This window comes from Neopsephotus bourkii, unplaced genomic scaffold, assembly GCF_033783945.1.
Source record: "Neopsephotus bourkii isolate Nb327-2 ecotype Australia unplaced genomic scaffold, CSIRO-AGI_Nbou_v1 NB_1792, whole genome shotgun sequence".
Classification (NCBI taxonomy): Eukaryota; Metazoa; Chordata; class Aves; order Psittaciformes; family Psittacidae; genus Neopsephotus; species Neopsephotus bourkii.
In genome coordinates, this window is record NW_026902266.1 from 6,171,911 (window position 1) to 6,185,612 (window position 13,702).

A 13,702-nucleotide genomic window follows, 5' to 3' on the forward strand; every position below is an offset into this window, starting at 1 on the left:
CTGATGAAGGCGGCGAATACTATGATGGTAGTTCAGTGTTGTCTTAGGACAACAAAGTCATCTTTCTAACATCTCACTCCTACTTTTGTATTTGTTTCTCACTTGTTTTTGAACTCAGGAACTGGGCCAAAACATCTCTGCCACAAAGAATTGCTCACTGTGCATATCCAATCACTCTCAGGGGTGTCACTGTTGTATAGAGAAGCTTGTACATCCTCATCAGGATAGTAGATGGTGAAAACCAAGCTCTAAAAGCTTGCTCTGGACTTGTCTTTTAGCTAGGACCTGTTGTGTCATAGCTCTCAGCTGTAAACCTTCTCCATACACCCCAAATCAGGAAAGTCTCTTAAATCTCAGTGCCTACTTGAAAATGGAGATGAGCCCTGCATAGACGTGCCTTCCTCACTAACTTTAGGAGGTCATAGTCTTCAGGCCTGAATGTACAGATATTTAAACTTCTGCTTCAGCCATGCACTTAAAATTGTGCTAAACATCAAGCACGTGAATAAATTTGTTTAGACTGGTGGGGCAGGCCACGGGCATAATAGAACGTGTTCATAATACCTGGTTGAATGGGCACTGGAGCACATGGGTGGGGACAGGACTCATGTGAAAGGACCAAACCTAAATGTTTGCAAAGTCAGTTTTGTGGTTGTAGGCGGGCAAGACAACTGAGAACCTCTGGACCAAATTCAAAACCACTTTAAATATATAGAAAGATGCTCACAGACTTTTACAGGTCTTTGAAGTAGCTCGGTTGTGTTCTGACTGCACCAACCCCTACAACACCTGGCCAGATGTTTCCCATCGCCACGTGAAACCACTCTGCATTTTCTTGTTTCCTTGTTTTGTTTTGGTTGTTGGTTTTTTTTTCTGTGTGTGGAGATTTTTTCTTTTTGTTCATTTCTTTTTTATTTTTCTTTCTCATTTTTCAGGCTTTTTTTCTTACTTAGGGAAATACCCTGAGGACCTTTTCTGAGTCCCTTTCTCTCCTTCTTTTTCTCTTTCTTTCCTTCCTTTTATTTTTAATAGCATATGGATTTCTTCATCCTCCCCCAAGGACACAGTGTGAGTTAGATATGTTACTTCTGAGAAGTGGGATTAAGGGAGTGTGATTAGGGATTTCTGAACAAAGTAAAGGCAATTCAGATGGATTCACGGAAAAGGGGAGCACCATGTGAATATTTGATAGATAGGGCAGGAGAAACCAATATTGTATTTGTGGTGGTGTGTACTCTTCCTGTGCTAACCCTTTTGGAAACCAGAAACTCAGACTCTCTAAACACCAGGGCAATGTACTTGGATTTCCAGTGGCTCTTGCCTTCTTTTGGCAGGGTTGTATGTGGGGATTTTGTCACAGCCCCATGGTTCATCAGCAGAATGACCGGAATGTCAGTCAAAATCCACCACAGGAACAGGAATTTGCTATGACAATTCCTGCTTGTCAACAATTTTTGGCCCAGTTCCTTGACTCAATGTCTTGAAAGAAGGGGCATTTAAAAATAAATCACATCCGTGAGCTGCTTTTGGTGCATACAGTATGGACCGAGGCTGGGTCATGCACTGCAATGGAAAGATTTATTGCTGTTAATTGTTTAATAATAGCTTCTATTTCTTTGTTGTCCCCTCTTCTGGTTTTCTGGAGGTCCCTTTAAATATTCTAACTGCAATTTCTTATTTTAAGAACAAAACTAACCTTAATTTTTATTTTTTACAATTGTATGTTGGTTTAAGTAAGCTCAGAGTGCTGATTTGGTGGCAGCTGAAACCAAATTCGCACAGTTATTGACAGACAGGTGTTGATCCTGGCAACCAAGGTCAACAAACAAACCCAGCCATTTCCTGTCTAATTTTTCTCCCCCCTCACTCTGAAGTGTAACTAACTGGCAGTTTTAATTTAAACAGGAATGTTTATGAAAATTATCTGGGTATATCATAAAGGAAGGGAATCCTGTGTGAATAACATCCCTGATAGACTGGTTAATTGTGGTTCATTTTCCTTTCTCCAGATAGAAAACAATTAAACTCATGTGTTAAGAAGATCACTGGCTATTTAAAGGCAAAACAATTTATAAAATAACTGGAGAAATAGACAAGTATGCTGTTGGCTAAAGGTATTTTTTTTTTCAGGAGTGGCTTGTGACTTCCTTTATATGAGTGGTCTACACCACTCTTTTAATTACATGTTATTAGCATTGCTCTAGCATCTAAAGGCTTCAGCTGAGATCTGTTCTGGTAGGCAGTGATCTTGCAGTAAATGAGGAAAGTCTACCCCCCAGAATTTCATTACTGAAATTGGTGTGAGAAAGCGTGAAAGAAAGGAAAGGTTGGGTTCTGAACTCTTTTAAGCACCTCTAAAATCTTTTTTCTTAATTATCCCAATAACTCATTTCCAGGCACTTTCTAATTTTTTATTATCCATCATCCTTATAATTGAGGTCTCCATCAAATATTTTCCAATATCAGTTTTTGCTATTTTTTCCTACAATGTTTTCTTTTACTTTATCCTACTCTGTTCCATTTGCTATTCCCAATTTCCGCCATCAATCCCGAAATAGCTGGATGCAAATAAACATTTGAAAAATATAGCTTTCTGTATCATGATATGGATAGCAGGGCTTGTGTACCCACTTCTGAGGGAGGCTGCTTTTAGTTTTACTTTAAAAAGCTGCTGGGTTTGTTTTCTTTTTAATACCAGATTCAATAGGCAGTCAGCTTTTTACCTCAGTTCCTCCCACTGACCCAACACAGGGAGAGTCTTGTATTGTAGGATCCAGCAGCATCCTGAAAGTTCAAACATAGTGTGTGGTTATGAAAGTCAACCTGAGTCCCTGTGAGACTGGGCCAGAATAAACACACAGGTTTAATTTACTTCTGTTTGTGAGAATAACAGTGCTGAACTTACTGGCATTACACTGGAGTTAATAACTAAAGTTTAAAAAGCATAGTAGGGAGGGGAACTGATCACAGCATAAATGTTAAGCAAGTAACTCATAAGACAGCACACTTCTGAGAGCCAGGGAAAGGTCACTTGTTGCAGGGGAACACTGCTGACTGCCAGAGGACCCAAGCTGGCACTCTCTGGGATGCCCACCTATCAGGGCATTATACCTCTCTTGGAGATGCAAAGATCATTCCCATTAATGCCTATGGGAACTTTGCGTGTACCTCAGTAGGAGAGGATGCTTGCTAAGAGAGGATGGCCTTTCCAAGTTGCGCTTGAGGAGCACCACACAGTGCAGAAGAACAAGCAGCATCCCTATGGCACCAACTTACCTCTGGGATGTGTGCCCTAAGCTATCCTGGGAGTCAATGAACCTGGGGAAAATGTGTGTCATGAAGCTTTTTCCCTCCCGGCCTACAAGTAAGGCACTTGATCAAAACTGTGGGAGCCTAGTTATCATTAGCACAACTGTTAATTCAGGTTAACGTTAGCAAAAGAAGTACTGATTTGGAAAAGGCAACTTTTTCTTCTACCCTCCAGCCCAGCTGTCCTCCTTAGAGCTTTGGTCAGGGTGGTTTGAGAAAAATAATTTCATATTTACATGAAACCATTGCTTTCCAGATCCTATGCTTGGGACTTCTATACAGTCTCTTGATTCTTTTCTGCCAAATTCTGTTTCAAGGGTAAAAACAGATTCACTCCTAGCAAAAGGGGTATGTGAGTGTGTGTATTTCTTTCGGAAGTGCTTGAGATTTAACCAGTTTCTCTGGGATGTTTTCCCTAAGATTAAATTTCCCTTCCCTTCTTTTAACTTTAGCAGCTGGTATAATCTCTGTTGTTCTAACTGTTCTCCCTCTTTTTCCCTTCCTGTTTTGGGCCATGTTTCCAAATACAGAGGAGAGGCCTAGAATAAAGTAAGTATGAGGGGCAGAGAGTTTCAAAACCTTGGAATCATTTTTCTTATCTAGCAGAAGCCCTTAGATTGCCTATTAGGCAAATGGCCACTATAAGCCTTTATCCAAACCTCCTTTGCGCAACATCCAGCTGTTGCTGCATGCCCTTTCAGGATGTCTGCTTCAGCCAGAGGATGCCTTAGCAGTAGTTACCAGCCAGGGTCTTGAGACCAGTTCTTGACAGAGTCAGAGGACTCATGAATTGACCAAGATACAGCAGTCCCACAGTAGGTGACACAACAGTAAATCTTCCGTGAGAGGCCATGGCTGGGAAAATACCCATCTATCCAGGACTGCTGACAGTAGGAAGGGCTGCAAATGCTGGGTGGGATGACCTGAGTTTAACTAAGGTTTCCTATGGACCTTCTGACTCTGGGCCCCAGCACCTTCCCTTCCCACTCTGCCAGCTGCCCAGACTGGAGGGCGCAGCACTGTGCTGACAGCCTTGGGGACCAATGTCTTTCTGTGTGGTAGGGAATGATCATAGGCTTTGGGAATGAGAAGCATTTTTAGGGGTAACTTCCTGCCCTGCCTGACCTTCCATGAAGGACAATGATCCTTAGTGCTGTCCTGTAGTAGTTTTCCAGTGACTTGCTGCTTCACCCCCCTGTATCTCCATCAACATTCTTCTTTGTCAACATCATTCCTGAGGGCAGGACAGAGCAGGATGTGCTATTTAAAAACCCGCCCGTTCTTTAAGATTCAAATCCTTCTCTTTTTCTTTTTTTTCCTTTTTTTGTTTGTTTTGGTTTTGACTCTCTGCAGACTAACTGCTCCTAAAATACCAGAGGGTGAGAAAGTAGATTTTGATGTAAGTATTCTTGAAACTGGCTGTGTTTGTCTGTCTGTACCTGAGCTATACACATGTGTGCAAACCTGCATAACTCATCTTCTATTGGATATTACTGAGGATAAAGTCAAGGCCAAAAGCATGAATGCTCTGCCACCTGTTTTCAGTGAGAGACTACTCTCTGCTCCCTAAAACTCTCCAGATGGATTTGTTGATAATGTGATTAAGCTAAAGCCATATATTTCTTTTTTTGTTTTCCTTGAATATTTTAAGCTAATATATGAAGAAAGGAGAAAGTCAGTGGTTTAGGAGATCTCAGATTCCCTGTCCCATTGTTGTAAATGGTCTGAAAGTTGCACATTGAAATAGAACAGGCGTATGCACATCTGTTTCTGTGAAATACTACCTAAAATGACAGTAATAGACAGAGATCCAAGTACCTTCCTAGAAAGTTGATAGATACTCTGGTGTTGAAAATCTCCACAGAAATATCTGCTTTGCCAAAAATGCAGGAACATATCTAAGTAAGATTCATATCTTAGAGCAAAGAGGAGGTAGCTAAGCAAAGCCAGGGATAAAACACGGTGTGGTAGGAGATATGGATTCTGTTACCTTCTGGGCTTCTGACTGTCGCTGACCTTCATCAACAGCTGTTTAAGCTAATCCCATGGTTTTCCATGGATATCTACAGACATTTTCTGCTTTTGTTTCTCTGTATAGGCAGGATGCTAGGAATGTCCAGGGCATGTTCACAGAGCAATATCAGCTTACTTACTGCATTTTCCTGCTCTTCTAGGACATCCAAAAGAAAAGGCAGAACAAAGACCTGATTGAACTACAAGCCTTGATTGACAGCCACTTTGAAGCCAGGAGAAAGGAAGAGGAAGAGCTGGTTGCCCTCAAGGAGAGAATTGTGAGTCTGCCATTTCCCTGTACTAGAGTAAGAAATCCTCTGTAGGTGAGATTCCATTAGTCCACAGTCAGACTTCGGCAGAAAGCTGTATTGCTATGTACAGAAGTGGCTGCTCTAGTCAACAACAAATGGCTTCTACCCCTACCTGTTTCCTCTCTCAGCCTCTTGTTTTACACCTCGGAATTGCACATGGGACCCTTCTGTATGTTCTGGCAAGGGAGTAGGTGGCTCACTTTCTACAAATCAAAGCTCTGGGCGGTGGGGCGTAATACTGGAGGTAGATAAAGCCACAGTGATGACTCAATGCCTTTGCCACTGCCTCTTGCAGGAGAAGCGTAGAGCTGAAAGAGCAGAGCAACAGAGAATCCGGGCTGAGAAGGAGAAGGAGCGTCAGGCAAGGCTTGCGGTAAGTGTCTTTGCATCTCTCTCCTTGTCTCAGCATCAAATTGAAGGTGATCTCTAGAGACAGAAAAACCTGCAGCTTCTGCCTGTCTCAGTCCAAAGAAGAAATGATCACCCTTAAAGCAGGGGCAGGAAACAGGAGCTGCCAATTCTCATTAACATGCTTACCTGATCACATTCTCTGCAGTGAAAGTGGCTGCTGCGGAAGCTGTGAGTCTCCCCTAGAGTAACTTGCTGCTTCTGTGTGTCTGCACTCCACAGGAGGAAAAGGCACGGAGAGAGGAAGAAGATGCCAAAAGAAAAGCTGAGGATGATCTCAAGAAGAAAAAGGCTCTGTCCTCCATGGGTGCCACATACAGCAGCTATCTGACTAAGGTAAAAAGCATGGATTGGAGGAAGAAATATGGAATAGTTAAACCACAGGGTTGAGTGGGAAGAGTCTTTATTACAATTTGAGAAAAGAGCTCAAATTCCCTTCTTCTGGATCCCTAGCACATTGTCTTACACGCTCTGTCACTGAGACTGTTTCATTCAGGCTGAATTTCTGCAATGACATTAACTGATGTTCTGAAAATAGGCTGATCAGAAGAGAGGAAAGAAGCAAACAGCTAGAGAGACAAAGAAGAAGGTCCTGGCAGAGAGGCGCAAGCCATTGAACATCGACCATCTTAGTGAAGATAAGCTGAGGTAACATGCTTATCCTAACTTACTGAATGTAATCCACTGAAATTCGGTCTTATGGTCATGAAGACTTCCCTAGTGAAAGGAGGACATAGAGGAGAGTGTCTTCCTTGAAATTCATCACGAACAATGTTAAGTTTTGCCCTTCCTTGACCTGGAGAATGGTGGGGAAATGGAGATGTGGGGAATTGCTGAAATGGTTTGGTATCCACCTAGCCATGCTCCTGGTGTAGCTCGATTAGCCTCTCCTGCTAATCAGAATTATTCATTTATCCAACTAGGTCCAAACTTTAAAACCAGCTCTGAGTTTAGTTGAACAAACAAATAGATTGGTATCTGCAGCTTTCCAACGGGGGAGTTATTGCTGCTAAGGTATGAGTACATATCTCCACTAAGGCTGGAGGCTTGGGAGCTGATTGCTCTGGTGCAGACAGAGCAGTCATCAGGTGATAGTCTGAACTACACACACTGAAGTTTACACATATCTGAAGATGAGGTTGGCTTACCTCAGCCAGATGAGATTGAACAATGGCAGCTGCTCTGCTCATCTGAGTGGCCTTCAGAGTCCTCTTTCCTTCTCATCTGATCCATGTGGACTCTTTTCTTTCATTAAGAGTTATAGAGGAAATTAAATCTATAGGAACTGCGTTAGTGTGTGACTCATGCAGCAGTGCAAGTATAAAAGGTGAGAAGGCGAGAAAAATGTGACTGTGAAAATGGTGAGTAGCTTTCAGAGATGGAAAGGGTTTGCAGGAAGATATGTGAACTACATTGAATAAAATCTAAATAGTCTCATTACTAGTGCCATAAAAACTACAGAAAATATATGATGTGATGTACTTTTCCCATCCTCCTTTCCCCATAAACACACAGGGACAAGGCTAAGGAACTGTGGGACTGGTTATACCAGCTGGAGACTGAAAAGTATGACTTTACAGAACAGATCAAGAGGAAAAAATATGAGGTGAGTTGAGAAGCCATTTTGCTAATGGCTCTGGGTCCAAAATGTAAACATTTCTGTGACTCCTCCTGCAAAAGCCATCTGGTGACATCATTTGGGTCTCCAATGCCCTTTTGCAGTATTTAAGCAGCAAGACATCTGGAACTGCATTCCCCTTACATACATACTTGGTCTGGATTTCACATTTTAGGCTAAAATTGAATAAATCACTCTCAAGGATTTCAGTGCCCCATGCAAAGGCAATCCAAATGGAAAATGGACTCCCCATTCTCTGCTCAAACGTTATGTTGCTCATTCTTGTTTAACTATTGGTAACAGTGGCCTGAAAATTCAATGGATCTCAAGTCACTCATCCCTATTGCAAAGTAATATTTTTAAATCCATTTTTGCTTTCATACTTGAACGTTGTAAGTTTTATTCCCATCCCAGACAGATTCCCTGTGGACTTGAGCTCTCTGGAGTCACTGAAAACAGTCTCCAGACAGGAGCATCTGGCTGAAGTGTCATATGGTAACAAAAAGTGGACGTGTTTCCTTCACAGTCACAGGACAGGGCCGCAATCACCTACGTCAAGATTCAGTGGCTGAGAAATCCTACTGGATCTCGGTCTCACTCTCCTTTTAATGCTCAATCACACACAGACACATACTGACAGGGAATGAACAACATCATTGTAACTCTCTCAATCTCTCTTAGCTTTTAACAATGCGTTGCAGGCTGCAGGAGCTTTCCAAATTGTAAGTACAATGAATTTGCCTGTGTAACCGCAGCAGCAAAGGCTACCAAATGCATGAGCCTGCCGCATGGTCAGAGGCCCAGTGCCAGGCAGAAACTGGTGCTTGGCTTCAAGTGCAGAGAGAAAACAGAAAACTGGATCTTGTGTCTCTCCCTTCCTTTTTCTCTCCCCTTCCATTCATTGAAAAGAGTTGAAATGGTGATTCGGGAAAAGAATCAGGGTCTAACAAGGATGTGGCTAAAGAATAGAGTATGCAACCCACTCAGACCATCTCTAAAATAATACCCTATCCAAACCTCTGGTATTGCGTGTGTGTGAGAATCACCCTGATGTACCTGGGATACATGCAGAGGCTTGGACTTCACAGAAAAGAATGGTATGGGCTTTGGAAGGATTTTCCACCCTGTGGCACATGCTTATCCAGATCCAAAATATTGGTAACAGTCAATTGGGTGTGGGAAAACAGGAATTAAAGCAATGCCAGGGAATATTTACATGCTATGGTAATGAAGCCTCTGCATAAACAAAAAGCTAGGTGGCTGCTGATGAAAAGCAAGGGGAGAAAGTACAAAGAATGAGCAAAGTAGAAGGAAAATGCACAGCTGAGTTGGGAGAAAAAAAGTGGGAGAAAACCAAAGGGAAGATGATGGCAGGGAAAAAAAGGGAGGAGAGAGATAAGTGAGAACAGCAAAGAGAATGAAAGAGATACAAGCAAGTATGCAAGGGAGAGACAAAGGAAGGAACTGGGACACACAGGGGCGGAGCTGTTCTTTAGCTCTAGTGCCTGTTGCTCTTTGGTGCTTCATTGGACAGTCAGTGTTATAGTCACTATCACAGTTATCACTGAAGGTAAGTCTTAAGTCCTTGGGTCAAACTGGTGACAGCTGGTCCTCCTCCACACTTGGGAGAAAAACTTGGTTGCAAACAATAATTTAAACCACTGCAGCAGATACCAAAACTTTCACGAGTAAGTACAAAAGCAGGTGATATGCTGATAATTATTCCTTGTGTTGTCTTGTTCCTGCTAATGTTCCAGTCTCTTACTTTGTTTCTGTTTGCCATGGAAAGAAATGAGCCATGAAAGACTGGATGTCAGGCCAATTGGAATGTACAACTTTTGTTTTTACTTGTTTTGGACTTGAGAATGTCAAACATCACTTCAAATACTCAAATGTTGGGTCATCAGTTCTTGGACTTGTAGAGCCAAAAGCAGAAGCAAAGCGTATGTCTTGGCAAGTGCATTTTTCTACCCCAGGAAAGCTAGGCAGAACCCTGACTCAGTTACAAATAAGAAGTTTGAGGGGCAAAAGAGAGGTTTGTATCACACCCTAGTTCTTGTGGGTTTTTCCAGTACCTCCGCTGGGACAGTCCTAGGGTTTTCAGTAGTGAGTCCAGGGCTATTGGCCAGGACTGAGGTGGTAAGTCAGACCATAAGGTTCATCCTGTGCAAGGTACGTGTTTACTTTCCCACGCATCAGGCTGGAATATGAAATTTACTCATGGCTAAACTAAGAGATGTTCCATCTTGTAAGACAGACTCTCTAGTGGCCTTCAGTCATCAACAGACCTGGGGAAGGTCTTCAGAGCCCCCACTTCAATCTTTTCCTTTGTGGTTGCTGAAGCTCTTCTTGAGTATTTTCTTCTTTAGACCCTGTAAAAGTCATCTTTTCTTATTAAATGAGCTGCTGGGAGGTTGGTAACTGAAACCTATCTTCCATTCTTGAGGTCTCCATCCAAAAACCACTGAAGCTCTTTGAGATTATACACTTCTTAATGTGTAGGAGTAGGAGCACAGTGGGAAAGTAAAGTGATAGAGTCATCCAAGAGCTTTCCAGCTGGCCAGGGTGACACTCATTCCAGTTTGCTTGCCTGCAGTTTGGCATATGAGTTTATAGGAGATTAATTTGTATATGTCAGAACATATAAAAGGGTTATAAAACTCTAGCTCGTTCCTCTTTCCCTGGATGCATCAAATTGGCTTGCAGATTTATTGCCAAGGAGCAACATTCTCTCCTTCAAGCAAGGGTGAGCTTTTATTTCCGAGGAAGTATTAATCTTTACCTCAGCTACCTGTTTCCAGCATCAGCAGGTAAAACTCCCCTCTCCATGAGGGAACAAGGTTTCTTTATCTCTAAAAACCCTGGTCATGTATGTTGTTTGCAGATTGTCACCCTCAGGAACCGGATCGATCAGGCTCAGAAGCAGTAAGTACCTTCCAAGCTCCTGGCTTGGGCATATCTTCTCAGTGTTCAAAGTAGTCGCTTCAGCCTCAACACCAACATTTTCTTATTGCAATGAAATGAGGCTAGAGATGGAAGGGCAACTACCATCCTGCCTCACATTGCGAAAATGAAGGGGAAACTGAAGTGAATGTAACAGCTAACAAAAAAAATAATGTTTCTTCACACCATGTCTGCAAGATTTCCATCTGCTTACTGCTGGGGTTTTCAAACACCTGACTGAGGTGCTTTGAATACTTGAGGGAATACAACCTTTGTTTACAAAGGGTAAACAAGTGGTTGCTAAGATTATAAGGAATGGTGTGTAACAAGACTAACATAATGGGATTACTGTTGTGTGTTCTTGTCACTCATCATCTTTCCCTCAGTTTTTTCCCCTGCAAGACTTCTATTTCATTAGTTTTGAGTTGTGTATCTGTAACTGTTCTACAGTGGACTTACGAGAGACTTGGCTAGACCGAGTCTCAGGGCTAGGGGTGTAGAAAACTAACAGACATAGAGAACAAACTGCAGGGAAGCAAGAGAAGAGAGCTCTCCAGTGGTGATCTTCACCGTGCTTCTGTATCATCTTAGGAAAGTCATGTCAGGAATGAAGTGGTGGTCTTTGGTGACATCTTCGGATTATAGGAGTGACCAGACATTGCCTCCCACTTCCCCAAGCCACCCCAGCTTATCAGATAAATGTAAAGCTAGGGCCTCAGTTGTCTGTAGATGCCAAACATACAGCTTGACCTTCCCGTGTTATTTTTTGTAAACAGCTGTAGGCTGATAAACCTCACCAGAATGTGCAGCTGCAGAATGATATCATATGGTTTGTCTGGGTGCTTCTGCTCTTCTGAGGGGCACTACCACACCATGCACAACAGACTGTACCATGCTTATCCCCCCGAAAGACATGATACCATCTTAGGACATAATTTGAAAAGGTTGCACTGAGAAGCCCACAGCTCATGAGATTTTTGTGTACTTAAATTTGTACCCACACTAGATGCTATCATTCCAAAGCAGTGCCTGCTGAATGTGTTATACAAGGATCAAGTGATCCTTTGCTTCTATTAAGTCTCTTTAAGCACACTCTGAAAGGTTAGGCATAACATCAAACATCACAGGTGCTTGTGGAGATAAAAGGACTCTGCCTTCATTTGAGGAGCTACACATGTCCATACTGGGTTTTGAACCTGCAGAAAGGCTGGCAAATGGGCCACTAAGATGAATTTAAGAGAAGTAGAAAATGCTCTGCTCTCTGTCTTGTAAAAGGTCAATTTTTCAAATCGACCGAGTCTAACTTAGTCAAAAGGTAAAGTATCCACTATATGTATGTCTGTGTCACTGTGCTACATCCTTCTGTAAATATGGCTAGTGCTCTTGAACCAATTCATGGGGCAGCCCTACAAAAATCTCCCCAGATGTGTTGTCCATATCTTTTTTCTGCTTCCTGGAGGAAAGAGTGGTTTTGAAGAAGGCCTCTCTGTTGATAGCAAGGCTCTACCACCTTGTGCCCCAACCCCTTTCTCTGATGTGGCAAAGAGCTGCCCCCAGTTTGCATGAGCTTTGGTTCAAGAAACAGCCTCATCATCATGTGTGTGAGATGGAAAGGTCTGGTGGTGTGCTGAGCCCCAAAAGCCAAGGTGCTGCCCATGGGAGCCAGTGTAGAATCTAACTCAACTAACTTCATGCCTGGCCCCTTTGACTCCAGGCATGCCTGCTTCTTGGTCAGAAGGTAAGTGGCTTGCATGTAGGATTGCCCTTCTGTCTATATGGACAGTTTGCCCCAGGTGCTTTGTGTGAGGAGTGTAGCTGGACTGATCCCACACATGTCATGAACAAGATGGGGACACTGGTATGAGGGAGGCCTAAAAAGTTGTTTGGACTGTTTTGGAGGCTCTTGCTCTCATCATATAAGGAAGAAGCCACTCTGCCTTTACCAGAGCAAAGCAATTCTTAGTCATATTTAAATTATTGCTCGGCTTTTTGCCTCCACTACTAGATGACTAGAGCATCTGGGAAATTTGTCCAGACCTTCCTGATAATGAGGAAATTTTATCCAGAAAAAGCTCTAAACCCTAAAATAGCAGATTTGTATTCAGGACACATCAAGTCTGTGGCTGGATAGTCCAGCCATTTAGTTTTGAGACTAGACAGACTTCTCTTGTGATAACGCAGGAATCTGGAAGGGTTCACCCCTTTCAGGCATGCACAACCTGGCCTTTCACTGAAAGCCTGAGGAGGAGTCCGTTCCCACAATAGCAACAGTATTTTTCTCAGGGCATGCTCTATGGCAAGTGTGCCCAACATGTGAGAACTGAAAGCAGCTCAAACCTAATCTTAGAGTCAGAAATGCACAAGTGGTCACAGAGTCCCACTGCTTCCACCACGCTAACATGTTTTTCTTTCCTTTTGTATTATATCAGCAAGAAGGCAGGACCACCAAAGGGCAAGGTTGGCGGGCGCTGGAAGTAAAGAACCAGGCAGGATGGCCCTTAGTGGAGTGCCAAAACCCTGCTGGTCTCCTCTTTCTTCCGTCACCAATTACTTGTGTTCCTACGCATCAAAGCTAACAAAAATCACAACATCAGCCTGCATTGGCTATTGCTGCTGCTTTTCTTCTTTTTCTTCCTGGAGGGGTCTGTCGGCTTCCTCAGTCAAAAGGAAGCAGGTTCCCTGTGGAACTGAAATGACTCCTTGCTGGCATCTTCAATTCCTGCTGAGCATGTCATTTATCCTCCTGATACCATCCCTATGCTGTCCTGTAGATTGCTGTGTACAAATCTCTGGATTTTGTAAATAAAGCACAACTAGTACCTACTCCAATAACAGCCTTCTGGAACAGTGTTTCACACTTTATTTAATGGCATCCAATTTTGCAAGGATTTAGGAGTTGCTACAAATCCTTTAATATCATTTGATCCAGCTCTACAACTGGGAATGAGGCTCAGTATCACCAACAAAGATCCAGGACTGGGGGCCTATTTTACAGCCACCATACAAGCTGGCTGTTCTGGGGGAGCTTGTAACCTGGATGCCAAATACCACTGAAATTGACTTAAAAGTTTGAGTAATGGAGGGAATCAAAGAATCATGA

General features: G+C 42.8%; 1 protein-coding gene across 1 annotated transcript; it reads left to right on the plus strand.

Annotated features, from left to right (window-relative positions):
- The first annotated feature begins 3,763 nt into the window (after positions 1-3,763).
- Positions 3,764-13,436, plus strand: TNNT3 (troponin T3, fast skeletal type). Its single transcript, XM_061342483.1, has 9 exons — positions 3,764-3,858; positions 4,663-4,708; positions 5,484-5,600; positions 5,929-6,006; positions 6,264-6,377; positions 6,580-6,689; positions 7,557-7,647; positions 8,341-8,381; positions 13,032-13,436. The coding sequence occupies exons 1-9, from the start codon at positions 3,824-3,826 to the stop codon at positions 13,078-13,080; spliced, it is 681 nt and encodes a 226-aa protein (XP_061198467.1). The 5' UTR covers positions 3,764-3,823; the 3' UTR covers positions 13,081-13,436.
- Positions 13,437-13,702: the final 266 nt, after the last annotated feature.